The sequence below is a fragment of the Loxodonta africana genome, chromosome 2, assembly GCF_030014295.1.
Source record: "Loxodonta africana isolate mLoxAfr1 chromosome 2, mLoxAfr1.hap2, whole genome shotgun sequence".
Classification (NCBI taxonomy): Eukaryota; Metazoa; Chordata; class Mammalia; order Proboscidea; family Elephantidae; genus Loxodonta; species Loxodonta africana.
In genome coordinates, this window is record NC_087343.1 from 225,886,105 (window position 1) to 225,913,950 (window position 27,846).

Consider the following 27,846-nt stretch of genomic DNA (forward strand, 5'->3'; position numbering starts at 1 on the left):
CCAGCACAGTGACATGTCTTTGATAACACAGGCGCTCAGTTGACTCCTAGGGCTTGACTGGCTCCTGGTCCAAGGAAACCGACCTTTCCTCTAGGGTCTTCTAGGGCAGCTGTAACAAAGCACCCTGACTTGGGGGCTTCAAAACAACAGAAATTTATTCCCTCCCAGTTCTGGAGGCCAGTAGCCCAAAATCATTATCAAAGAGTCAGCAGAGTATGCTCGCTCCAAAGGCTCTATGCGAGGATTCTTTCTTGCCTCCTCCAGTGTCTGGTGGCCCCAGGCGTTCCTTGGCCTGTGGCTGCGTGGCTCCAATCTCTGTGTCTGTCATCAGGTGACCTGCTCCTCTTCTGTGTGTCTTATCTCCTTCTTGTAAGCATACTTGTGAAGGCATTTAGGGCCCACCTGGACAGTCCAGGATGATACCCTCATCTCAAGATCCTTAATGTAATCAAAGTCCTTTTTTCCCATATAAGGTCATATTCTTAGGTTCCAGGGATGAGGGTGTGGATGTCTTTGGGGGCCTATTCAACCTCCCCGGGAAGTCCACAAAGGAGGCCCCTGTAGGCAGGATTAGAATATGTAGAGGGAGAATCTCAAGGTGGTGAAGGTGACAATGTCTGCATGTTTGAGGCAGAACTGAGCATGTAAAGTGAGTTCTGGGTAGCAAAAAGACCTGAACAACCCAGCCCCAATAACTTAGAAGCAGCCTGTGCTGATGGGAAATGGACATGATTTATGCTGGGCCCAAGGTGCTGGTTAGTTTGCGTGGAAGCACCCTTGATCACAGATATATCAGAGATCACAGACGCCCCCACACCCCGCCCAGCCCACCTCTGCTGACCAGCTTGGCGTCAGAGGATTTGAGCCTAGCCAGGAAAGTCTTCTTTGTACTGGGATGCTCTTGTCTCTTCCCTCCTCTGTGTTTTCTGTATGTTCCATGACCTTGGTTTCATTTCAGATCTCGCTAAATTAGCCCCTGTACACACTCATGGTACAAGAGTCCAGCATTGTCCACCAAAGAGAGAAGAGGCATCAGTCATGTTGATTCAAGTGAAGACTTTTCTGCTACTTCAGGATATTAAAAAAAAAAAAAATCTTCAAAAGGTCAAATTTTAACCCTACCCTTCTTCCACGAGCCCTGGTGGTACAGTGATTAAGAGCTCAGCTGCTAACCAAAAGGTCAGCAGTTTGAATCCACCAGCCACTCCTTGGAAACCTTATGGGACAGTTCTACTCTGTCCTATAGGGTAGCTATGAGTCGGAACCGACTCGATGGCAACTGGTTTGGGTTTTGTTTGTTTTTCTTCCACGAAGCATCCTGGCCACCAGTAAACTGAAAAAAACCAGTTGCCATTGAGTTGACTCCGACTCATAACGGCCCCTAATGTGTCAGAGCAGAACTGCTCCACGGGGGTTTAGTGGCTGAGTTTTCAGAAGCAGATCACCAGACCTTTCTTCTGAGGTGCCTCTGGGTGAACTGGGACCTCCAACTTTTCTGATGGCAGCCAAGCGAGTTCACCATTTGCATGACCCAGGGATTCCATTACTGGTCACAAAGGTCCCCGAATCCCAGGACGATTTGAGTCAGTTAAGTTAAATCTAGATCCCTTGGGGGAGTTTTCTGGTAATCTGGAAAGATTTCTTGAGGATTAATTACATGTGGCTCAAGACCAGCTTAGTTTGGTGCTCTCTGGTGCTGGTGGAAACCCTGGTGGCGTAGTGGGTAAGAGCTATGGCTGCTAACCAGAAAGTCAGCAGTTTGAATCTACCAGGTGCTCCTTGGAAACTGCATGGGGCAGTTCTACTGTGTCCTATAGGGTCGCTATGAGTCGAAATTGACTTGACGGCAGTGGGTCTGATGTTGGTGGGCTTATCCTCAGCTATCTTCCCACTAAAACCTTATTTGAATTGCAAAGGGAGAAAGGGATCCTGCTTTTCTACAAACATTTCATTCTAAGCGAAGAAGGATCAAGAGGTTACATGCGCAGGGTATGGGTCTGGCCTTGGCCTCTGGACTATATTAAAAAAAAAAAAAAAGTTTGCCTTTGAGTGACAACCCCACGTGTCCGAGTAGAACTATGCTCCACAGGGTTTTCAGTGGCTGATTTTTCAGAAGATCACCAGGCCTGTCTTCTGAGGCACTCTGCTTAGACTCGAACCGCCAACAGCTGAGCTCATTGACAGTTGGCACTATTCAGGGACTTCTCTGGGCTATCTATTCAGTCAGTTCTTCCTTCGCTTACATGGTTTGATACTCTCCACTTTGCAAAGGTTTGGAATGTTTCCTCTAGCTACGACCAGGGAGAGTGATTTTTACTATCAAAGCAGATAGTGGTCATGTTGTGAACGACCATAGACACGTGCAACAAGCATTTATCAACATGTCCTCCCTCCCCCGCCCAGTCTTCCTCACATACACTCCTGGTGTCCCATAGAATAAGCTACATGCTGTGTTTGGGGTCTTAAAAGCCTGTGCGCAGCCATCTAGGATACTCCACCGGTCTCACTCCTTCAGGAGCAAGGGAGAATGAAGAAAACTGAAGATACGAGGCAAGGATTAGTCCAAAGGACTAATGGACCACAACTACCATGGCTTCCACCCGACTGAGTCCAGTACAACGAGATGGTGCCCGTCTGCCACCACTGACTGCTCTGACAGGGATCACAATAGGGGGTCCCAGACAAGCTGGAGAAAAATGTGGAACAAAAAAAAAGACCAGACTTACTAGTCTGACAGAGACTGGAGAAACCCAAAGAGTATGGCCGCTGGACACAATTTCAGCTCAGTAATGAAGTCACTCCTGAGGTTCACCCTTCAGCCTAAGATTGAACATGCCCATAAAACGAAATGAGACCAAAGGGGCACACCAGCCCTGGGGCAAGGACTAGAAGGCAGGAGGGGACAGGAAAGCTGGTAACAGGGACCCCAGGGTTGAAAAGGGAGAGTTTTGACCTGTTATGGGGTTGTTAACCAATGTCATAAAACACTATGTGTACTGTTTAATGAGAAACCAGTTTGTTTTGTAAACCTTCATCTAAAGCACAATTAAAAAAAAAAAAGCATAAGCTATGTGCTGTGTGCTTATGCATAAAAACACCAAGAAATGACCAATTACTGTCTTATAATAAATATATTTTTAATTTTTCAACAGGAGTACAGAAATATTTGGGGCAAGTACAACGTGCAGTAGGACCCCAGGGTCTTCTGTATAACCACACAGTGCTTTGTCCCATCACATGCACATGACGGGCAGTGGGACCCTGCTTCTCCATGACTAAATGAAAGACAGATCTATAGCCACCCTGAGAAAGCAGAAGTCCAGCAAATAAAATAATAGTCTGAAGAAAGGAAAAAAGACAATACTAGGAAAGTTGTTTTTGTTCTAGGAAAACTTTTTTTCTTTTTTCTTTTCATGATATAATGACTCATTCATAGAGAGGAAGTGAGTTCTGTTGAAAAATACTTAAAATATTCTCGAAGGGGGAGAAAGCAGTTCTTGACCAGCGCAGCAGGGGCTGGGGCAGGGAGCCTGGCTCTGAGCCTGTCCTGAGCCAGCAGGGACAGTGCCTCTTCAGCAGCCAGAGCCGAGTCCTTGCTGCAAAGGAAAAGACACATATCACAGAGCTGGGCATGCATCCTCCACCCACGTGGGCCCCCTGGAGTGGGTGCAGTTCACCGGGAGGGTGGGTCAGGAAGGGTGATGTGTGGCGCTGGGCTCACAGTCGGCAATAAATGCATGCACGCTAGACTGGGGCACCCCTCTAGAACTATCCAGAAGACTCTAAGATAAACTGCTTTATAAGATCCATCTTTTGTGAGGTGTCCACAAAACAGTGGGATAACAACACATCACAGGATGAGGGTGCACCCAGGCTGCCTGCCCTGCTTCAGGTGAGACGCAGGTAGGGGCAGGGCTCAGGTACGGTCAGACCAACAACGATCATCTCAGTGCAGGAGCCCCACTTTCCATGTAAAGAGCAGATCTGGAAGCCGTCCCAGAGCGGGAAGTGGGGCCCTCCCAGGGCGGGTCTTCATACAAAGGACAGAGGCGCTGGGGTCAGCTCGCCTGGCTGTGGAACCCAAGCCTTGCTGCCAGGACTCCTGATATACAGAGCCCACCTGACACTGTGCGTCTCTGGGGTCTCATGGCTGCTATGCCGGAAGCAGGTGGGTCGGGGGAGGATGAGACCCTGGCCTTTGGTTCCCCCGCCCAGAGACTGCCACCCTGTTTACGTGCCAGGGCATCCAAGTGGGGTTGGAATGTTTTTTGGTTTACTTGGGGGTTCCAAATGAGGCACCCCTCCTGGTCCTCTCCCCCCACCCCTCCCTCTCAGGCAGCTTGGGGACTGTCTCTTCCCATCTGTGGGGTGGTGGTGGCCGTGGACAGCTGACCATCTCCACAAAGTGACCTTGCTTTCTGTGAATGGGCTTCTGGATCCCCTCTACTAAGGGGGAACCTCCAGCCTGAGAAGGGAGATGCCTGGTAGAAGAGGCAGCTTCCGCTTCACTTCTGGGAATCAGGTGGTCCCGGGAGTGTGGTTAAGGGGTACTCCCCCAGCAGTGAAGGTAGGATCCTGTGAGGGGCCTGTGCTGTGAGGCCAAGCTCAGAAAGAGGGTGGGTTTGGGGGTAGAGGAGAGGAGGAGTGGCCAGTCCTGCTGAGACCTGGAGGGGACCCTCTCTACAGCTTGGGGGAGGGGAGGGAGACACTTTTTTTCCCAGCAGATTTTATGCATCGGGTCTGGGGCGCACCTGCCTGTCATTAGGTCTTAGAGGTGTTATTTTCCTGCTGAATAAGTGGGCTCTGTGGGGAAAAGGGACCTGCCAGGGTCAGGCAGCCAGTGAGGCGCAAAACAGGCTTTACATGCAGGCATTTCTGTGCTGAGACCCCACACACCCCCTCCCCCTCCTCCTCACCTGCCCACCTTGCCCAGCACCTTGAGGAGAGGAACGTGTGAAGAGGGGGAGAGGAAGAGGAAGAGGGAAAGAGAGAGAATATGTGGGTTGGGGGGGGGGTAAGGCACATGGAATGACCTAAGCCTTCTTGAAAGAAAACTTTTTGGAAAACTGCTTCTCCATTGCTGCACTGAGATACGGATCCTGGGTGGTACAGGGTGGAGGGTGACGTGGCAGCGCCAGGCCTGGGCAGCAGCTCTGGCCATGGGATCCCACAATAGCCATGAGCCAGGGAGGCACTGGGATTACAAAGGTTTGGTTTGGGGAGGTAGGGTAGGAAGAAATTTCCAGAAACCCACTCTTAGGCCAGAGAAGACACGACTCTGCTGTCCCAGAAAATACACCCAGCATTCATTCTGCATGAATTTGTGTGCCAGAAGTGCTGGGCCATCTCCTAGGGGTTCCAGTCTTCTCAGAGGACAGATGTGCAGGTGGAGGTGAGGGTGTGGGCAGTGCCAGGATGAGAGAGTGGGGGCCCAGGAGCTTGGCAAGAATGCCACCCAGAGGAGAGGATGCTGAAGCCCAGGCCTGGGTGAGGAGCAGGGGTGGCAGACAGGGGTCTGTGGGGTGAAGCAAGTGTTGGGGGGAGGGGAGGAGAAGAGTGTCTGGACAGCCAGGGAAGAAGTGTGTGTGGGACCCAAGGCATGGTGTATTTGAGGGGCTAGAAGATCAGGATAGCCCTGACGCACCTTGTGGGTGTGTGAGTGTGTGCATGTGAGTGCAGGGTGTGGGCGTGAATGAGTGTCAACGAGTTACAGTGTGTGTGCAAGTGAATGTAAGTGTGGGGCTGTGAGTGTGAATAAGTTTGTATGTAAGAGTGTGTGTGTTCATGAGTGTGAGGGTGTGAGAGTGTATATATGAGTGTGTGTCTGAGCTTTTGTAAATATGTCTGAGTGGGTGTGAGTGTGCTTGTATGAGTGAGTGTAAGTGCGAGCAACTGTGAATGTGTGGGGACGTGAGCATAAGTGAGTGTGTGAGAGTATGAGTGAGTGTGAGTATGTGTGTAAGAGTATGAGTGTGTATGAGTGAGAGTATGAGTGTGTACGAGTAAGTGTGTGAGTATGAGTAAGTGTGTGAGAGTATGAGTGAGTGTGTGAGTATGAAGAAGTGTGAGTATGAGTGAGTCAGTGTGTGTATGAATGTCAGTGAGCGTATGAGTGAGTGCGTGACAGCATAAGTGAGTGTGTGAGTATGAATATGTGAGTATGAGTAGGTGTGTGAGCATGAGAGTGTGTGAGTATGAGTACGTGAGAGCTTGAGTGAACAAATGTGAGAGTAGGTGTGGGAGTATGAGTGTGTGAGTATGAGTGGGTATGTAAGAGTATGAGTGAGTGAATGTGTGAGTATGAGTGAGTGTTAAAATGAGAGTATGAGTTTGTGAGAGTATGAGTGAATGTGTGAGAGTATGAGTATGTGAGAGTATGAGTGTGTGAGAGTATGAGTGTGTGAGAGTATGACTGAATAAGTGTGTGCACATGTGGGGGGGTGGGGTGCTCTGGAAGATTGAGGAGGGTTGAGGCCTTGTGTTGCGTGTTCAGTTTAGCCTTTCCCCTCAGGATACTGAGAAGTACTACAAAGACCTGAGATGAGAGCCTCAGAAAGTATGAGTGGAAAAAAAGAGGAGAGGGTCCCCGAGTGGAAAGTAGCCCTCATGACCCTGAGTGTCCAGCATTTGCTGAGTGGCCCCAAAGGCCCCCCAGTGCAGCACTGGCCTGGCATTAAGCCTGTTTGGGCACTACCCTGACTAGAAAACTCCCCATTTTCTCTGATTTCTGTTCAATGTTCCTCACACTTTGAAAGGACATCGTAGGTGAAATAAGTACCTCCTCACAGCTGGGATGTTGCTCCACACGTACACAGCATTCCTGGTGACTCTGCCGCAGACATCCTGGATGGTCACAGGGTCGGTCTAAGGAGAAACATGACTGCAGATGAACCCGGTTGAATAACAACACTCCTCCTCCCCACGGCCCCACAACTTCCATAGGCTTCAGCCAAAGTCAGACCCTTCCTGGCCCTGAGAATACAGACGAAAGACATTCTAGGCTGATGATGTCTCATCAGCTCATTGACACCGCTTGCACTTCAGTATTTACTTACAAATCGCCTTAGGAGGAAAAAAAAAAGCCAACATAGCATTTTAAACTAAGAACCTATAGTGGTCTTTCATTACCACACAGCATGTTGCCTAGCAAATCCCGACCCACAGCATTAGTCCCTCCTGCGTGGAGGTGGTTCCACACAGGGTAAAGAAGGCCTTGGTCTTCCAGAGTCAACAAGGTGCTTTGTCTCAGGGAGATAAGAGGCTTAGTGGCAGAGAGAAGTTTTCTAAAGTACAAATGCTTCATTGTGCTTGTAAGGAGCCAAGTGGCTGCCTAGGATCCTGGAATCACAGTCACTCTAGAAGCCACTGGGAGGAAAGGGGAAGGGGCAGTGGTAGATCTCTCACCGATGGGAGGGGGAGCCAAGGAAGGGAGAAAGATGTGGAGGAGGAATGGATAAGAGGCCACCTGGTACCCGACATCTAAACACTCAGGGGCCTTCACTCCACGTGACAGCTAATTTTACATGTCAGCTGGGCTAGGCTATGATTCCCAGTGGTTTGACCAAACACTAGACTAGTTGCTGTTCCATAATGTAATTAACGCAATCATCTTGCACAATGTAATGTAATGTAATCCCCTTCCATAATGTAATAAAATGTAATCAATCAGTTGAAAAGGGAGTTCCCTTGGGGTGTGTTCTGCTTTCAGGTTATAAATAGGCAGCACTCACTCTCTCTCTGCTTTGCACTGTTCCCATCACCTACTTGACCTACCAATATTGGGACGAAAGCCTATAGGAGTTTCCAGCCTGCCATCCAACCTATAGATTTTGGACTTGCCAGCTCCCACAACTGCACGAGCCCATCTCTCTCTCTCTCTCTGTGTGTGTGTGTGTGTGTGTGTGTGTATCTCCTACTGGTTCTGTTTCCCTAGAGAACGCTGAGTAAGACATTCTGCTGCTCCAAACTCGGGGAGCCAGCAGAGAAGGGCCCGTGTGGATCAGCCTGAGCTCCACTGCCCAGGACATCCCAGCCTTCTTCTACATCCAGGCCCTTTCTAGGAGCGTAGAGGCCCCTGGAGAGACAGGCCACGGAGGATTTGACACGGGATGTGCCACTGAGTGGTTGGAGCCAAAAGAGACGTTAGCTGTACTTGGCACATTTTGATTTTTTCCCACCGTTGGTGAGATAAAAGTTCCACAGCAAGACAAGAGTGGTTACAGAAAACATGGGAAGTTTCACTTTTTGCTCATTTCTGATTTGGGAGGAATGATTCTGACCTACCAAACTGATGTGCAAAGCAATCAAAAGTCAGTGTTTTTGCTGTCCACTCCGCTTATCAATAACTGCTGTCCAGGTTTGGAGCTGTGTTTTCTACTTGGACCCACCATGACTTATCTGTAGGTTTCTGTTAAACAGAGCACCTTATGAACCTAATCCCAACAGAAGTTACATGGCATTACATGAGCATAAAAAACATTTCCAGATTTCTTAATGAAAGGAAGTAACCACAGACACAGAGGAAAATGAAAGAATCAGGAGATCATTTCATTCACCTTGATGAAAATAAGTTTCATAATTTTAATTAAATAGGTTATATTCTAGGAAAATGTAACTTACCAAAAGGGACCTCAAAAAAGACAGAAAACCAAAAAGAAACCAAAGACACAAGGGAAAGAATAATCAAGTACCACTGCCTCCACCAGACCGAGCCCAGTACAACCAGAAGGTGCCTAGCTACCACCACCAACTGCCCTGACAGGGGTCGTGATAGAGGGTCCTGGACAGGGCTGGAGACCAATGTAGAACAAAATTCTAACTCACAAAAAAAGACCAGACTTACTGGTCTGACAAAGACTGGAGAAACACTGAGAGTATGGCCCCCGGACACCCTTTTAACCCGGTACTGAAGTCTCTCCTGAGCTTCACCCCTCAGCCAAAGATTAGAAAAAAAAAAAACAACCCAAAGATTAGACAGGCCCATAAAACAAAACAAGACTAAAGGGACATAGCAGCCCAGGGCAAGGGCAAGAAGGCAGGAGGGGACAGGCAATCTGGTAATGGGGAATCCAAGGCTGAGAAGGGGAGAGTGTTGACATGTCTTGGGGTTGGCAACCAATGTCACAAAAGAATATGTGTATTGTTAATTGTTTAATGAGAAACTAATTTTCTCTGTAAACCTTCATCTAAAGTACAAAAAAAAAAAAAGTTTAAAAAAAAAGATAGAAAACCTCAGTAGATTAATTTCCATGGGAAAGGCTACTCTTGTTCTAAAACACCCACTCCAGATAGCTTCCCAGGAGATTTCGGTCAATTTTCTAGATTCTTCTTATGAAGCAAGCTTAACATTGATACCACAACACAGCAAAGGTCACACAAAACAAGAAAACTACATACAAACCTCTTTCATGCTTGTCCGCACCAAAATCCTAAATGAAATACTGTTCAACAGAATTTGGCTATACACTAAAAGACTAATGTATGACTAAGTCGGTTTTTTCCCCAGGGATACAAGGATGATTCATTATTTGGAAATGTTTTAGTATATTATATCTTATTAGGAGCCCTGGTGACGCAGTGATTAAGAACTGGGCTGTTAACCAAAAGGTCAGCAGTTAGAATTCACCAGCTGCTCCTTGGAAACCCCGTGGGGCAGTTCTCCTCTGTCCTATATGGTTGCTATGAGTCGGAATTGGTTCAATGGCAATGGGTTTGGTTTTTTGATTTATTTTTTTTAAAGACATTAAAAAGGACATGTGGCAAAATTCAACAGCTGTTATAGATAGAAACCCTAAGAAAATCAAAATTAGCAAGAACTTTTGTAACGTAATAAAATATATTTTACGCAAGTAAAATTCTGCTGAAGATAATTCAAAAACAGTTGCAACAAAAACTGGAAACTGCCAGAAATTCAAGATGGATTAAGGAAAGGACGTGGAATGACGCGTATCATTGCTGATGTCAGATAGATCTTGGCTGAAAGCAGAGAACACCAGAAAGGTGTTTATCTGTGTCTTATTGACTATGCAAAGGCTTTCACTTCTGTGGATCATAACAAATTATGGATAACATTCTGAAGAATGGAAACTCCAGAGCATTTAATTGTGCTCATGAGGAGCCTGTACACAGAGCAAGAGGCAGTCTTTGAAACAGAACAAGAGAATACTGCATGGTTTAAAGCCAGGAGAGGTGTGTGTCAGGGTTGTATCCTTTCACCATACTTATTCAATCTGTATGCTGGGTAAATAATCTGGGAAGCTGGACTATATGAAGACAAACGGGGCATCAGGATTGCAGGAAGACTCAATAACAAGCTGTGCTATGCAGATGACACAACCTTGCTTGCTGAAAGTGAAGAGGACTTGAAGCATTTACTGATGAAAATCAAAGACTACGGCCTTCAGTATAAATTACACTTCAACATAAAAGAAAAACAAAATCCTCACAACTGAGCCAATAAACAACATCATGATAAACAAAGAAAAGACTGAAGCTGTGAAAGCTTTCATTTTACTTGGATTCATAATCAATGCCCATGGAAGCAGCAGTCAAGAAATCAAACAACACATTGCATTGGGCAAATCTGCTGCCAAAGACCTCTTGAAAGTGTTTAAAAGCAAAGATGTCACCCTGAAGACTAAGGTGTGCCTGACCCAAGCCGGAGTATCTTCAATTCTCTCATATGCATGTGAAAGCTGGACAGTGAATAAGGAAGACTGAGGAAGAATTGATGGCTTTGAATTATGGTGTTGGCAAAAAATATTGAATATACCACTGCCTGCCAGAAGAAGGAACAAATCCGTCTTGGAAGAAGTATAGCCAAATGCCCCTTAGAAGCAAGGATGGCAAGACTTTGTCTTATGTACTTTGGACACGTTATCAGGAACAGACAAACTCCTGGAGAGGGGCATCCTGCTTGGTAAAGTAGAGGGTCAGCAAAAAAGAGGAAGCTCCTCAATGAGATGGATTGACACAGTGGCTGCAACAATGGGCTCAAACATAGCCATGATTACGAGAGCGGCACAGGACCAGGCAGTGTTTCATTCTGTTGGACACAGAGTCACTATGAGTTGGAACTGACTCAACAGCGCCTAACAACTAACAACAACAAACAAAAAATCAGCTCCTGTGGAGCCGACTCCAAGTAATGGCGACCCCACGTGTGTCAGAGTAGAGCTGTGCTCCAAAGGGTTTGCAGTGGCTGATTTTTTGGAAGCAGATGGCCAAGCCTTTCTTTCAAGGCGCCTTTCAGTGGACTTGAACCTCCTACCTTTCAGTTAGCAGCTGAGTGCTTAACCACGTGCACCACGCGGGGCTCCTAAAATATATCTACCTCAGCTTAAAAGTCGGCATCAGTTTAGTGTAGAAACATTATAAACATTCCCATAAAGTCAGGGACCAGACCAGAATGTCCCCTGCCACTACTGTGATTGAACATTGTCGCAGAAGTGCTAGCCAAAACCCTCCAACAAGAGAAAGGTATTCGAGGTGTAAAATTAGAAGAAAACTCTGTCACTCTTTGCAGATGATATGATCAAATCCAGAGAAAGTGAATCGACTGAACATTACTGTACTCCGTAAGGATAGCCAATGAGGGAATAGGAACAAAGTTAATATAGAGGAATCAGTAGTTTCGCATATACAAATCGCAACTAGTTAGATGATAAAATGGAAGACTTCACTTGCCATTTTTTTTTTTTTTTTTTTCCTAGTGCCATCACTTGCCATAGGAGGCAAAAAAAGAATGGTGAATTACTTGGGAATAAACTTGATAAGAAATATATAAGAGTGTTTATGACGCACTCCACGGGCAGAATGGAGGGAAAGTGGCCCCCCTCATCCTCTTCCTGGGGGATTGTGAGTCAGGAAACCCCAGATGGAAAGCAGTTTTGCAATATCTGTGACAATTACAAATATATTTACCCTTTGATCAGCAATCTCATTTCTGGAATTTTTCATACAGATAATTCCCATACATGTTTCTTCTTTATAGTGTTGTTTGTAAGAGCTAAAGTTTAGACATAACCCAGTTACCCATCAAGAAGGAACCGCTTAAATACATTTTTAATGTTCACACACAAGAAAACTCCATAAAGTAAAACAAAATAATACATACATGCACACACACAATTAAATCAAAGAATGAGAAAGGTACTTTTTTCAATGGAAAGATTTCCAAGGTCACTGTTAAATGAAAAAAAGCAAGGTGCAGAATGGTGTGTATACTCAGATTTGCTTATATTTCCACAAGCTTTGGAAGGACAACCAAGAAACTAAAAAGTAGGGCCATGGGAAATGAACATATGGGGGCCAGGGCAGGGGAGAGATGTTTACTGTAAACTTTTAGACATTTGTTAAAAGCTCGAACAATGTGGATGTGGTGGAGACACCCAGAAAGGACAGAACATCAGCCTGAGACAGGGGCTGTCCCACATGGAGGGCCAGGAAGCACCCTGGGGCCCAAGTCAGCCCTGTATGGCATGGCTGGCCGACTCCAAAAGTGGCTGATCTGATCACCAGGATTCAGATACGTGGAGAGAAACAACCAGGCTGTGGCGCTCCAACGTGTAGGCATGTGTGAGCGAATGTGTGTGAGTGTATGTACATGTGAATGTGTGTGAATGTATGTGAACGTGTATGGTGTGTGGTGTGTATGTTGTGTGTGTGCATGGGGTGCTGGGGTGTGTATGTGCAGTGTGTGTGTGTGAATGCATATGTGTCTGTGTCTGTGTGTACTGTGTGGTGTGTATGTGTGTGAGTGTGTATGTGCACGTGTGAAGACAGGCAGGGCTCAGGGGAGCAGGAGATGAGCCATATTCCGAGAGCATAGCCTGATGTAGGAGGCCCGTGTCCCGAGAGCCCGGGTGAGTCTGTGCCTCAGCCCTGGGCCCAGGTGTCCCATGGTGGAGAGACACTTCTCTGGGGGTGTGGGGTCAGAGGGGACCCTATCCGGCTGTGCCCCCAGAGAACCCCCCTGCACGCACCTCCAGGAAGCGGGATGCCACAAGCCGGTCATCCGAGGTCAGCACCAGGTTGTCCACGAACATCCAGAAGAAGGGCTGCCTGCTGCCTGGCCTGGGCTGCGCATACTGTAGCACACGGTGGAACTGGAACAGGTACCACCCTGTGGGGAGGGCCACGGCACAGATGGGCAGCTGCCTGGTGTGTGAGGGGCGCGGGTACCCGGGGAGGGGTACCGGAGGAGGGGCCTGAGGGGCGCCCACCAGACATCCGCCCCCACCTGTCCCTTAGCTCTGACCCCACCAGCGGCAAAGTCTCCACCTTCAGGCTCGGGGCACAGACTCAGCTTCACACTCCGTGAGGGGAAACGACCACCAGTCGCTGTTCAGTGACTCCAACTCACAGCGACCCCGAGAATGTCAGAGTGGAACTGTGCTCTGTAGCTCTGCAACGACTGATGTTTGGGAGCACATCACCCGGACCTTCTTCTGAGGAGCCTCTGGGTGGACCTGAACCTCCAACCTTTCGATTAGCAGCTGAGCATATTAGCTGTTTGCACTACCCAGGGACTCCTTAAGAAACGACGGGGGCAGTTCAGACGACACAGTTGAGACAAGAGGGAGGGAAGCCAGACCCCAGAGAGTGCTGCTGAGCTCGTACACAGGTCATTCCATTTAAACCCAGCTCTGGGTGGAGGCTAGGTGAAGGCAGCACTCTACCCGACAGAAAGGCATCTGTGGCTGCCTGGGCAGGGGTCTTGGGGGAGGGTAGCAGGGATGCCTAAGTGGCCCGAGGAAGCCTTTGGGGGTGATGATACACTCATGCTGTAGATCACAGTGATGGTGTCATGGAAGAACTCATGTTGCCAAAATTCATTCAACTGGGCACTTTAGATATGTGCAATTTATCACAGACCAATTATTTCTCAATAAAGCTGTTTTTGAAATGCAGACATTTGCAATTCCTCCCCCCACAGGAGACAGCCAGAGGTGGTACAGAGGGGGTTGGGTGGGAGGAGAGGAGGCAGGACAGGGCAGGAGCACAGAGGAGACTGAGCCCACCACAGTCCATGTGTCTCTTACCAGGAGGCCGCTCGAAGGCATAGCCGAAAGGGGGTGTCGAGCCATACATGAGGTCGAAAGGACCCCAGTCTTCCACCTGCAAGACACGGGCACTGAAGAAGGCTGTGGACAGGTTCTCACCTTACCGGGTGGCTTGTGAGTGCTGAGGACAAGTGTTCCTTCTGGCAAACAGACAAAAACTGGGCACACAGGGATGCCTGCTCGGCTTGCAGGACCTGTGCCATCCAGAACCCAAGCACTCATGGCAGTGACAGACACCAGGGCAGACCTTCCACGAGCATCTCTGTCACCACCACATTACCTGTGGTTGAGCCATGGCCACCTGGGAGGCCAGGCCTCTGAGAGGCTTCCATATAGCAAGTGATGTCTGAGGTTACCCCTTATGCTAAGCATTGCCATTCAAAGAACTGCTCCTGGGACGGTAACACATTGGACGCCAAAGGCTGAAATGAATTTTGTACATGGTATCTGTTGTTTGCGTTGTTCGGTGTGTGTGCTGTCCATTGTGTGTGTCGTCCCTTGTATATGTGGTCCGTTGTGTGGTTCTCCACTGTGTATGTTGTCTGTTGGGTGTGGCTGTCCATTGTGTGTGGTTGTCCATTGTGTGGCTGCATGTTATGTGTGTTGCCTGTGTGTACGTTGTCTGGAAAAAAGAAGAGACCTGCCCAGCAGCTAGTAGCTGGGTGCTAACAGCCAGGCCACATGCTCCCTGCTGAATATAGACAATTCCACAGAACCCGAGTAACCAACCATACCATGACCCTGGAGGAGGAAGACAAGGCCACTCCATAATCACATCTGAACATCAACAAGATAAGGACACTCTTCAACCACAAGGGTAACCCAAGATCCCCTCTCAGGGTGACATGTGGGACCCCTGCTTCTTTATCTATGACAACTTCAGCCCACATCCGAGATCAGAATTAATAAGATACCCCAAATACCACACTCTGCCATTTCCTAACAGCACTTGAACCCGAAGAGACCCTTTGGGCCCTCCCCGAAGTCACTTCACAAAAGCCCAATCCTATAAGCCACAGCCACATCTCCACTGCAGAGCCTCTGAGTGGTTCTTGAGCGTGCTCTGCCATGTTGCAGCAAGCCGGTAAACCTAACTGTACTTGACCGCAGGTGTGTGCCTTGTGGTCCTGGGGCACTGAGAAAAGTCTGACAGGCAGGCGGGTCAGGACAGAAGGAGGTAAGAGTGAGTGGTGGTCCAAGATGAACACCATCTAGCAATCTACGCACAGGCGGGTGCCGTCTGCATTATCTACGGGCCCAGCTAGTTCAAGCTGAGAATGAAGCGGGTCCCCCTGCTGAATGGAAAAGCGGAAGGAAACCAGTGTCTTGAAGGGAACATTCGGTTCTCCTTGAGTCCATTGCCCGGGTCAGAAGAGGAACTTATTTTAAATACCCCTGAAACCTGCAGCCAGGTATGGGGTCAAGGGAGTGGGTGAGAGCCCAGTCTTGGGAATAGATGTGCAGAGGCTCCTGGCCTAGGTGTGCCCTCTATTTTCCCATCTCTACAATGAGGTTGTGTTATCACCATCATCATCATCACCATAATGTCTGCTTCACAGGATGTGAGGATAATGAGGTGAAGTCATTAGTGACAGTTCTGGGAACTCTGACTCTACACGCCTGAACCATCATTGCTATTACTAAGAGCAAGTTCATCATAGAGTCTCAGCTTGGGGTACCCAAGAATGGCTTCTATGTCTGATGGTTCCCTGCAGGTATACTAAGATTAAAGCCTGCAGACGCCTTCAAGTCATTGTCACGGCCCCCATCCTGAACTCCCTACCCTTCAAGGGAGGGTGACCTTGTGAGTGACCCCCCAGAATGGCCCCATGGCAGGAGGTGTAAAGAGGCACCAGTAGGGGGCTGGGGGGGCTTGGGCGGGGCCCACAGGGATGAAGCTCAGGGCTGTGAGGTTGTGGTCCCAGAGCTGTGTGGGGCACCCCTTCCCACATGGATAGACTTGTCCTGGGTAGGGCAGGGGGAGCCCATGGACAACAGAGCTTGGGCCTTTCAAGGCACAGCTAGCAAGGTAGGCTAGCCCCCAGACAGCCTCCCAGGCCAGATGGGGGCACAGCCAGGAGGCTCTGGCAGGCCTCTGGCAGTGGCCAGACCCTCTACTTTAGCCTCTTTCCTGGCTGCTGCCCCCTGTTCCCCCAGCCCCTGGGCTCTCCTGGCCCTTCTGTTCTACCCACTACAAGCCTTCTACTCCCCTGCCCCTTGCCCCCCTGGCCCCTCTGTCTTGCCTGACCCCTTGCCCCCGAGCTCCATGCCTCCCTGGCCCCCTGGCCCCTCTGCTTCCCAGGCCCCTCTGCCTGTGGTCATTTATCTCTCAAGAGCCCTGCAGTCTCGTCCCCTGGCCCCAGGGACCCAGTGGCTTTCCTCCTCTCTGTCCTGTCTGCAGGCACTGGGCAGGCAAGAGATAGGACCTTCCCGGTCCCAGCACTGCCTTTCAAAGGCCTCCTGACCCTCTGCCTTCTAGGCCTGTGAGAGGCCCAGTCCTTCCGCCATCACGCCAAGGCTTCCCTGCTCAGGACCCGACCTGTGAAACGGGCGCTGATGAGTCCTGTCAGCCACTTTCTATGAGACCACTGACCGGGCAACAGGAGATGACCCTCTGAGGAGCTGAGCACACTCTTTGTCCACATCTGGGATCCCAGCCAAGAGAACAGGGAAGAAAGTGGGTCACTGGAACTGCATCACTTCCTCTTCACGTCAGAGGAGGTTCTCAGATCAGCAGCTTGTCCCTTTGAAGACTCAGCATTTTGTGTTAGAGGGAGGAGTGGGGATGTAATCCCCCCTGGCTGGGCAGCCCCGCATTATAAAAACCAGGTGCTGTTCAAGTTGTAACGGACTCATGGTGACCCGTGTGTGGTGGAGATTGAGGTGGCAGGCCAAGATGTTGGATAAGGAGGTCTGCCCAGCTACTGCCTGCCCTGGGCTCGGGCAGCATGGGGACCATGAGACTGTGTCCCCTGATCACCTACCACAGGGTGTCCTTAGTGACTGCCCAGCACCACAGCTCTGTGTCCACTGCCATATTGGTGCCAAGGCCACATGTCCAGTGCTGAGCCCAGCCAATGACTGTGCTGCAGGAAACTCATTCCCAGGACTTTCCCAGGAGCACTGGCTCAAGGACCCCACTGCCTGGCTTTCAAGCTGCTCTGCATCCAGGCCCACCTCCCCCCCTTCACTTCCCCTTCCCCTTCTTTCCCCGTGGTTTCCTCCAGTGCGTCTCTTACACACCCAGCTGCATCCTGGCATCTGACCCAGCGTGGGCAGCACTTACATCCTTCCTAACTACATTGGTGACGTCATCCAGGTGCCTCAGTTGTCTGTGGTCAGAACCACCTTCCAAAAACCCCAAGCTCGTGAGCTCTGGATGGGAAGAAACAAGCACACACAGAGGCTAAAGTCAACTCTGACCCTAAACCAAAAAAACTGAGCCTGTTGCCGTGGAGTCGATTCTGACTCATAGCGACCCTACAGGACAGGGTAGTGGTAGAACTGCTCTACCAGCTTTCCAAGGCTGCACATCTTTACAGAAGTGGAATGCCACATCTTTCTCCCACCAACTCGGAACCTACAGGGAATAAAAGAGGGCAGTGATTCTTTGGGAAAATATGGACTTGAAAACCCTACGGAGCACAGCTCTACTCTGCACACATGGGGTTGCCATGAGTTGGAATTGACTCAACGGCAACTAACAGCAACAACAATGAGACAACCCACTATTAAATGAGCAAGCTTTACTTTCTTAATGGCATGGTGAGGGGACTAAGGCTGAGGATATTGGTCACATTGTCACGTTGTTAGTGAAACAAGCAAGCTTCACTGAGTATCAACCTTACAAAGTCAAGCCTATTAACTGAAAGGAGTCCCTGGGTAGCACAACAGTTAACGTGCTCAGCTGCTAACTGAAAGCTTGGTGGTTTAAGTCCACCCAGAGTTGCTCTCGGAAGCAAGCTCTGGAAATTTACTGCTGAAAAATCAGCCATTGAAAACTCTGTGGAGCACAGTTCTACCCTGACACACATGGTGTTGCTGTGCGTTGGAAGTGACTCGACAGCAGCCAACAACCACACTGATTGCAGTGGGTTATGGCGGTTCAGTGGTAGAGTTCTCACTTCCCATACAGGAAACCTAGGTTTGATTCTCAGCTCAGCCAACGCGCCTCATGCACAGCCACTACCTGCGTGGTACTGGGGTCTTGCATGTGGCTACCATGCTGAACAGGTTTCAGGGGAGCTTCCGGACTAAGATGAACTATGAAGAAAGGCCTGGAAACCTTCTTCTAAAAGTCAGCCAGTGAAGACCCTATGGATCACAGTGGTCCAATCCCCAATCGATCACGGGGGTGGCCCCAGACCGGGCAGCATTTTGTTCTGTTGTGCGTAGGGTTACATGATTGGGGAGCCGACTCCACGGGAACCAATAACAATAACGTTGACTGGGCTGCAATGTTACTCGGTGTGTTAGTGGGTCCACATAGATGTCCCTAAGCAGGCTGTGTGACAGGGAGGTGCGGGCTATGGGGGACCTGTCTTAGAGGAAGCCAGTCTTAGAGGAAGCCATTCTGAGGAACAGGAAGACGTCTAGGCACAGGCCTTATAAAATGGACTTAGAGAAGCTTCATCTCAGATGGGGAGACAAAGGCCATGGCAGCCATGTGGCCCTGACCACTTCTGTTCCTTCAGCCCCACCGCCCAGCAGCATGACCCTGGACAAGCTGTACCCTCTCTGTCCATAATATGAGGATACCCAAAAATCAAACCCATTGCTGTCAGGTCGATTCCGACTCAGAGACCCTATAGGACAGAGTAGAAGTGCCCCATACGGTTTCTAAGGAGCAGATGGTGGATTTGAACTGCCGACCTTCTGGTTAGCAGCTGAGCTCTTAACCACTGCACCACCAGGGCTCCAATATGAGGATAATGCTACTAACAGTATCTACTGTGTGGGGTTGCTGTGCAGACTCGACCCAGAGCACTTAGCCAGTGCTCAGAGTGGGAGCTATCCCCCGACCCCATTTGGTCAGAGACTAAGGAGGGTCCTCCTGGATTCTTCTTATTCCTGTTGGACCCAGAATAGGTGGGTGTTGTGGGTGGATTCGTGTGCCCCAAAAGAGACGATGAAGTTCTAACCCTCCTGTATCTGTGAATGTGAACTTGTTTGGAAATAGGGTCTTTGAAGATGTCATCAGTTAAGGTCACATGAGGTCATACTAGAGTGGAGTGGGTCCTATGACTGATGTTCTCATAAAAGAGGAGAAGAGAGAAAGACAGATACACAGGGAGAACACCATGTGAAGAAAAGGCAGAGATGGGAGTGATGCTTCTATAAGCCAAGGAACACCTGGACCCACCAGAAGCTGGGAGAAAGACCTGGCGATCTGCTCCTGTAAACATTATAGCCTAGAAAACGCTAAGGAGCAGTTCTACCCTGACACATGGGGTCCCTATCAACAGCACCTAACAACAACACCTCCTGGGGAGTATGAGCTCAGGACAGTCGGTCACAGACTGCGGACCATCCCCAGGGAATGTCACCCCTCTGTCTAGCCTGGATGACAGGACCTGGTGTGCATCAAACCCGCCTTTCTAGCCTTGCCTTCCAGATCCCCCACTGCCACTCCTCAGCCTCCTTTCTCCTGAAGATGACCTTCCATCATCTTCCTGCCGTGCCCCTTGGGTGACATCCCCCCATTTTGCCTCAAGGTTTTCCAGAACGCTCCAGTCCTACCAACTTCCTTTGTCACATGCGTTTCTGACTTGGCGTGTTGTTATAAATGCAGTTTGTGGTCCCTCAGTTTCTGCAGGGGCCTCATCTTCCCAGGTCAGGGAGGAGCTCTGGGAACAGGGACGCCATGGTTCTTTCCTCTTATCTCCCCACCCCAGCTGCCCTGAAGACTCACCTTCCTGGATGTCCCCAAAAAGGGACAGCACCCGGACTGGCTCTCTCTTCCACGCAGGCACGGTCTTGTAGATTTCAAAAGGACTCTCCTGTTTATCAAGGAAAAAAAGAAGGTGTTTTGCCAACCACTTGGTCCAGCATAGGTGCTCCCCTTGAGGAACCAAGATGCCGCTGCCTGGCGTGCCCACTTCCTGAGGGCTGGCTGTCCCCACTCCCGGGCTGGTTCTAGCAGTAATGCAGTAGAAGAAGAGCTGGAGGATGGTGTGGGGGGGGGGTTCTGATTTTAAGGGAAGATAAGACTATTTCTTACATACTTTGGGCATTGTCTTAGTCATCTAGTGGTGCTATAACAGAAATACCACTATGTGGCTTTAACAAAGAGAGATTTATTTTTTCACAGTCTCGTAGGCTAGAAGTCCAAATTCAGGGCATCAGCTTCAGGGGAAGGCTTTCTGTCTCTGTTGGCTCTGGAGGAAGGCCCTTGTCATCAACTTTCCCTGGATTAGGAGCTCCTCTGCTCAGGAACCCCAGGTCCAAAGGACATGCTCTGCTCCTGGTACTGCTTTCTTGGTGGTATGAGTTCCCCCCTCTCTGCTTGCTTCCCTTTCTTTTTTATCTCTTGTGAGATAAAAGGTGGTGTAGGCCACATCCCAGGGAAACTTCCTTTACGTTGGATCAGGGATGTAACCTGGGTAAGGGTGTTACAAGCCCATCCTAACCCTCTTTAACATAAAATTACAACCACAAAATGGAAGACAACCACACAGTACTGGGAATCATGGCCTAGCCAAATTGATAAACACATTTTTGGGTAGACATAATACAATCCATGACAGCCATGTTGTCAGGAGAGATCAGGCCCTGGAGAAGAACATCATACTTGGTAAAGTATGGGGTCAAAGAAAAAGAGGAAGACCCTCAATGAGACGGATTGACACAGTGGCTGCGACTATCGGCTCAAGCATAATGATGATTATGGCCATGGCGCAGGATCAGGCAGTGTTTTGTTCTATTGTACATAGGGTCACTATGAGTCGGAACCGACTCAATTGCACCTAACAACAACAATACTACCCCCGTAAGAAACACTTATTTTATCATTCTTAAGTTCTGAGGCTTAAATCTAGAAAATTCCAAATGAGACACTGCCATTAAAAAAAAGAAACAAACCCGTTGCCACCAAGTTGATTCCAACTCATAGTGACCCTATAGGACAGAGTAGAACTGCCCCGTGGGGTTTCCAAAGAGCAGCTGGTGGATTCAAACTCCTGATCTTTTGGTTAGCAGCCAAATGCTTGATCACTGCACCACCAGGGCCCCACTGCCATGGGAGGCTCCTAATTCATCATATCTGCCTTCCAGACACCAGCTTCCCCACTCTGCGGGCCAGGTCATGCCCCAGCCAGCTGCCTGCACTGTCAGTGGGCTCAAGATGTGGCCCACAGTCACCTGGCACCTCCCAAAGCTGGCAGCAGTGAGGCATTCTCTGGCCAAGGGCACGGAGGGATCCCATTGGCCATCCCACACTGCAGTGACCTGTGTGCTCCAAGGGCTGGCACCCTGAGTTCAGCCACAGAGCAGCCCCACAAAGGACAAAGGACACCTCACACTGGCCAGTGGAACAACACCCTGGTCCTCCCAGCCCACCCCTTTTAAGACGCCAGTGCCTCAGGCAGACCCGGGGTGAATTCACTCCTAAAACAGGCCTTGATCAGGCTCCCCTAAAGATGATGAGGCACCAAGAGGTCACATTTGGGGGATGCCCAACTCCTGAAAATGCAGGGCATAGTATTGCTGACTATAGCAGGCACCAGGCCTGAGTGCAGGTGCCCGCCAGCTTGGGGGCTCACAGGAGATCCCAGGTCACCTGTGGAAGGATAAGCAGATGGGACGGGGTACCCAGATGCAAGAAAACAGGTGATAGGGAGCCAAGGAGCTTGGGAAGGGTAGGTGGTCTGAGCTGTCAGAGTAGGTGAAGGAGGTGAGGGCGGTGAGGAGGATAGGGCCAGAGCCCCACACTGGACATGACTAGGGTACTACAGGTTACCCAGGCGCAGTGCTGGTGGCTGGCATGGATCTTCTGGGGAAGGAAAGATGGCGGGAACTCATGTCCCGGTTCTTTAGAACTCAAAGTCAGGCTGCTTATCCTCTACCTGAGCGCTATTCACCGAGTCGTACTTAACAACATTTCTTAATAGTTTAATTCTCTTGTTAAGTGAAATTCCTCCTACAGCTTCAAGCATAGGGATCTTTCTTGCCCTGAGATCTACAGTTTCTGCCATTAGTGTATCTGAGAAGGAGGGTCTACAAGGAACTTGACTTGTTTTCAGAAAAGTACCCTTATCAGGAGTAAACACATTGCATTAGTGTCCCAGAGCTGCCACCACAAAGTACCACACACTGGGTGGCTTATAAGGACAGAAATTTATTGTCTCAAGGTTCTGGAGGCTGGGAGTCCACGGTCAGGGTGTCAGACATGTTGATTTCTTCGGAGACTCTGAGGGAGGATCTGTTCCAGGTCTCTCTCCCAGCTTCTGGTGGCTCCTGGCATTCCTTGGCTTGTAGAGGCATCACTCCATTCTCTGACTTGGTCTTCACATCACCTTCTCTCAGTGTGTCTCTGTGTCTCAAATCCCCTCTCCTTTCTCTTATAAGGACATCAGTCATTGGATTTAGGATCCATTCTAAAGCAGGATGGTCTCATCCCAAGAACCTTAACTTGATCACATTTGCAAAGACCCTCTTTCTAAACAAGATCATGTTCACAGTTACCAGTTAGTACGTGAACATATCATTCTGGGGGACACAATTCAACCCATTACACTTTTTTTTTTTTTTTTAACTTTTATTAAGCTTCAAGTTAACATTTACAAATCCAATCAGTCTGTCACATATAAGTTTACATACATCTTACTCCGTACTCCCGCCTGCTCTTCCCCTATTGAGTCAGCCCTTTCAGTCTCTCCTTTCGTGACAATTTTGCCAGCTTCCCTCTCTCTCTATCCTCCCATCCCCGCTCCAGACAAGAGCTGCCAACACACTCTTAAGTGTCCACCTGATATAATTAGCTCACTCTTCATCAGCATCTCTCTCCCACCCGCTGACCAGTCCCTTTCATGTCTGATGAGTTGTCTTCGGGGATGGTTCCTGTCCTGTGCCGACAGAAGGTTTGGGGAGCAAGGCCGCTGGGATTCCTCTAGTCTCAGTCAGACCATTAAGTAGGGTCTTTTTGTGAGAATTTGGGGTCTGCATCCCACTGATCTCCTGTTCCCTCAGGAGTTCTCTGTTGTGCTCCCTGTCAGGGCAGTCATCGATTGTGGCCGGGCACCAACTAGTTCTTCTGGTCTCAGGATGATGTAGGTCTCTGGTTCATGTGGCCCTTTCTGTCTCTTGGGCTCTTAGTTGTCGTGCGACCTTGGTGTTCTTCATTTTCCTTTGCTCCAGGTGGGTTGAGACCAATTGATGCATCTTAGATGGCCACTTGTTAGCATTTAAGACCCCAGACGCCACATTTCAAAGTGGGATGCAGAATGTTTTCATAATAGAATTATTTTGCCAATTGACTTAGAAGTCCCCTCAAACCATGGTCCCCAGACCCCCACCCCTGCTCTGCTGACCTTTGAAGCATTCATTTTATCCCGGAAACTTCTTTGCTTTTGGTCCAGTCCAATTGAGCTGACCTTCCATGTATTGAGTGTTGTCTTTCCCTTCACCCAAAGCAGTTCTTATCTACTGATTAATCAATAAAAAACCCTCTCCTTCTCTCCCTCCCTCCCCCCTTCGTAACCACAAAAGTATGTGTTCTTCTCAGTTTTTACTATTTCTCAAGCTCTTATAATAGTGGTCTTATACCATATTTGTCCTTTTGCCTCTGACTCATTTTGCTCAGCATAATGCCTTCCAGGTTCCTCCATGTTATGAAATGTTTCACAGATTCGTCACTGTTCTTTATCGATGCGTAGTATTCCATTGTGTGAATATACCACAATTTATTTACCCATTCATCCGTTGATGGACACCTTGGTTGCTTCCAGCTTTTTGCTATTGTAAACAGAGCTGCAATAAACATGGGTGTGCATATATCTGTTTGTGTGAAGGCTCTTGTATCTCTAGGGTATATTCCAAGGAGTGGGATTTCTGGGTTGTATGGTAGTTCTATTTCTAACTGTTTAAGATAATGCCAGATAGATTTCCAAAGTGTCAACCCATTACACTTTGATGGGTCCACAGTTCCTGCTCGCTCCCTGGCTTCTGATGTTGACCATGGGGGGCCTCGAATCTGTACCACTGCCCTGGCTGGGCCAGGAGGCACTGGCACTGCCCTGCTGTTTCGACTCCCTTCAGACAAGCTTCCATCTGCTGGACGTAGGCACATGCAGGGACTCACCAGCCGACCTCTCCTGGGCTCCCTTTCCTACCTGCTAGAAGTGCCTCATTCCCAGGCTTGTAAGAAACGCAACTGCCATGTCAAAGTAACTGTTAAAAACAGGCCACAGAGTGGAATGACAAAGAGCATTTACTTAAAAGCCTTTAACTTCATCACGTATTCAAGCAAATGGGCATTTTGCATCTAGTAACCAGAGGGAAGGGGTCCCTGGGTGGTACAAATGGTTAAGTGCTTGGCTACTAACTGAAAGTATGGTGGTTTGAACTCATCCAGAGATGTTCTGGAAGAAAGGCCAGATGATCTACTTCTGAAAAACCAGCCACTGAAAACCGGATAGAGCACAGTTCTTCTCTGATACACATGGGATTGTCAAGAATTGGCTCTCAATGGCAACGGGTTTGGTTTGTTTTTGTTTTTTCTTTTGGAACCAGAAGAAAATCATACAAGTTTGTTGTCATTGTTTTTGTTGGCTACTGTCGACTCAGCCCCGACCATGGCAACTCCATGCACAGTGGAACAAAACGCTGCCCAGTCCTGCACCATCCCCATGATTGGTTGTTCTGATCCATAGGGTTTCCACTGGCTGGTTTCTGGAAGTAGGTCACCAGGCACTTCTTTCCAGTCCCTTTAGGTCTATTAATGTTGCCACAAGTTCCTGCTCCACTTCTGCTGTGTTCTGTAAGCCCAAACGCTCCCCACTCCTTACTGCCTCCCGGTCGTGGAAGGCCTTCAGCCGTGCCCGCCATTTCTTCCTTCTCTGCAGCAGCCCGTTGCTGGGGAAGGGCAGGCACAAGAAACACACCCAGTTACTCATGGCTTGCACTCTCCCTGAGGTCCCGGGGCTGACCAGCGTATCGACACACTCGAAACAGTAGCATCTAGAGTCAAACAGAAAGCCGCAGTTATTGAAATGGGGTTTCTTTGGTCACTGATGAAACCTCAGGGCTCCTCCTGGTCTTGAGTGAACAACAAAAATCATACCCAGGGCTTATTTCAAAAAGACAAGGCTGGCCCGTCAGTACCCATCTCCATGTGCTGGGAAGGGACACTGTGGGTGTGAAGAAGGAAGGGCCAGCTTAGAGTGATAGGAGTCAAGAGGCTGGGGACAGAGAAGTAGGATTTATGGCAATGATAGATTTAAAAAATCCTTTAAACCACTGTCTTTCCTCCCAAATTCTAAAGCCTAAAGAAACAGCTTCAGGACTGCCAGTAAAACCAAACACAGGAGCACTCAGATGCGGGACAGAATTTTGGAGGTGGGGGAGCCCTAAATACAAGAATGACCTAGAAAGACCAAAGGCAGAGGGGACAGGTACCAGGTGGCAGGTACCATGGATGGGGCTCAGGTTGGTATGTAATGACCAAGGAATGAATATGCCTCTTGCCCATATGGGTGTGGGGTTTCCATCACTCTACTTCATAATGATGAGAGAACAGCTGTACCTTGGCAATAATACTAATTAAAAAAAATCACAAACACAAACCTTTTGCCACCTCACTTCCCATAAGTCCGCCTCACTTCCCATATTTGAGATGGAAACTGAATGCTTTGGGGAGGAAAATTTCCACACCCTGGGCTCAGTAAGTGAGAAGGATGGGAGATTTCCAGACTTGTGGGCAGTAGTTTTTTTGCTCTTCTCCCTCCAGCCACCCGGTTCCAGGGGAGCTGGCTTCTTGGCATGGGTGCCCTGAGCCTCACCGGGTACAGTCGGGGTTTTCACAGATGAGCAGCGTCTCACCCGAGCAGCAGATAGAGCAGTAGGACTGGTATCCATCATCATCATACAAGAAGAGGGAGTCCAGGAACTTGCCCTGGGCAAAGAGCAAAGCATGGCTGGCTTCTGTCCTCTTTGCTTGGAGGCTAAAATGAAACCACCATGTCTCCTGCTTACCTTACATGGAGCACACATTCCTCCCTCAAACAGAGGATGCTCTGTCCAGACCTGGAAACTCCCGCAGCAGATGCAGATGTCTAATGTGAACATTCAAAGTGCAATGTGTATTACAATGTCATCAAAAAGAATAACATACTTAGGAATTGCTGTTAGTCGTTTCTAGCAATTCCAACTAATGGCAACCCCATGTGTGCAGAGTAGGACTGCTCCATAGGGTTTTCAAGGCTGTGACTATTTGGAAGCAGATTACCAGGCCTGCCTTCCTAGGTGCCTCTGAGTGGGTTCAAACTGCCCACCTTTCAGCCAGTAGTTGAGCACTTAATCTTTTGTACCACCCAGGGACCTTACTTAGAAAGAGATTTCACCAAAGAAGTGTGCCCTGAAAACTACAAACATACTAAAAATCTAAATAAATGGAAGACATACCATGTTCATGGATCAGAAAGCTTAACATTAAAATAGCAGTACTCCTCAAATTGACCTACCAATCTGTATCAAAATCCCAGCTAGCTTTTTTGCTGAAATTAAGCTGATCCTGAAAAATTCAAATGGAAGTGCAAGGGGGATCCAGAATAGGCACATTCATAGAGAAAGTAGACTAGTGGTTGCCTAGGCTGCTAACCAAAAGGTTGAAGGTATGAATCCACCTCATAGCACCTCAGGAGAAAGGCCTGGTTATTTACTTCCAAAATATCAGCCACTGAAAACCCTATGGACCTCAGTTCTACTCTGACACACATGCGGTCACCATGAGTTGGAGTCAACTTAATGGCAACTAGTAGTGGTGGTGGAGGGCTGAAGGAGGTAGAGAGAAGGAAATGATTGTTAATGAGCATGGGGTTTCTTTTTGGGGTCATAAAAAAGTTCTAAAATTAGGCTGTGGTGATGGTTGTAAAACTCCAAATATACTAACAAACATTGGATTGCATGCTTCATTGAAGCCACAGGGAGCGTTGGGTAGACAGAAGTGATATGAGCAGGGTACCAGGGGTGTCTGCTGCATTCTTCCAGGAACAACTGTGTGTTAATGCTAAAGCCAATATTCCTGTTTGCCTGGTCATGGCCTAGAGGGTGACCACTCACCTTCTATGTGTCGCTGCTTAACCCTGACTTCATATGCAATAAGATCTGGAAAACAAAATGAGAAAAGCACCTTTGTTCTTCCTCCTGTTTCCCAATTTGAATGTGGCCAAGATGTGAGCATTACCAATGTATCATCTTAAGTCCCAAGAGCTATAGGATCCAGTCTATCCCATCCTGCCCAGGATCCCTGAATGACATGGAATAGTTCAGAAGCCCGAAGCTCTAGACATTGCCCAGGCAGATCCAAGTGGGGAAGTGGGGAACCCACCTCTGCTGGGCCGAGGTGATGGGGGACATGACAGCTCACTGGAGCCCACCAGGATCACATCCATGCTCTGCTCTTCCTCCAGGTCCATGACTGGTCAGGGTTAGGGGTAAACAGGTCACAATGACAGCAGCCACGCGGGACAACCACCCCAGGCACCGTATGGGACACAGACACAAGACACACAGAAGGAGAAAATGGCCTGTCAGCTTCTGTCTGACAGCCTTGGTGCACCCTAGCTGG

At 48.9% G+C, this 27,846-nt stretch overlaps 1 protein-coding gene across 1 annotated transcript; it reads right to left on the reverse strand.

Moving 5' to 3' along the window:
* Window positions 1-3,125: 3,125 nt before the first annotated feature.
* DNMT3L (DNA methyltransferase 3 like) lies at window positions 3,126-27,747 on the reverse strand. Its single transcript, XM_003419038.3, has 11 exons — window positions 27,607-27,747; window positions 27,339-27,383; window positions 26,253-26,332; window positions 26,060-26,172; window positions 25,067-25,238; window positions 19,975-20,062; window positions 17,350-17,438; window positions 14,043-14,118; window positions 12,984-13,123; window positions 6,779-6,864; window positions 3,126-3,596 (listed from the first exon to the last, which is right to left on the reverse strand). Exons 1-11 carry the CDS (start codon window positions 27,692-27,694, stop codon window positions 3,431-3,433), a joined length of 1,143 nt encoding a protein of 380 aa, XP_003419086.1. The 5' UTR covers window positions 27,695-27,747; the 3' UTR covers window positions 3,126-3,430.
* Between the last annotated feature and the right edge of the window lie 99 nt (window positions 27,748-27,846).

Excerpts from the sequence above, each read along its gene's own strand:
- DNMT3L (XM_003419038.3), bottom strand. The coding sequence starts at position 27,694 with ATGGACCTGGAGGAAGAGCAGAGCATGGATGTGATCCTGGTGGGCTCC. Across the intron at positions 26,333-27,338 it reads TAAGCAGCGACACATAGAAG|ACATCTGCATCTGCTGCGGG; the intron begins GTGAGTGGTCAC and ends TGTTCACATTAG. Across the intron at positions 26,173-26,252 it reads GAATGTGTGCTCCATGTAAG|GGCAAGTTCCTGGACTCCCT; the intron begins GTAAGCAGGAGA and ends CTCTTTGCCCAG.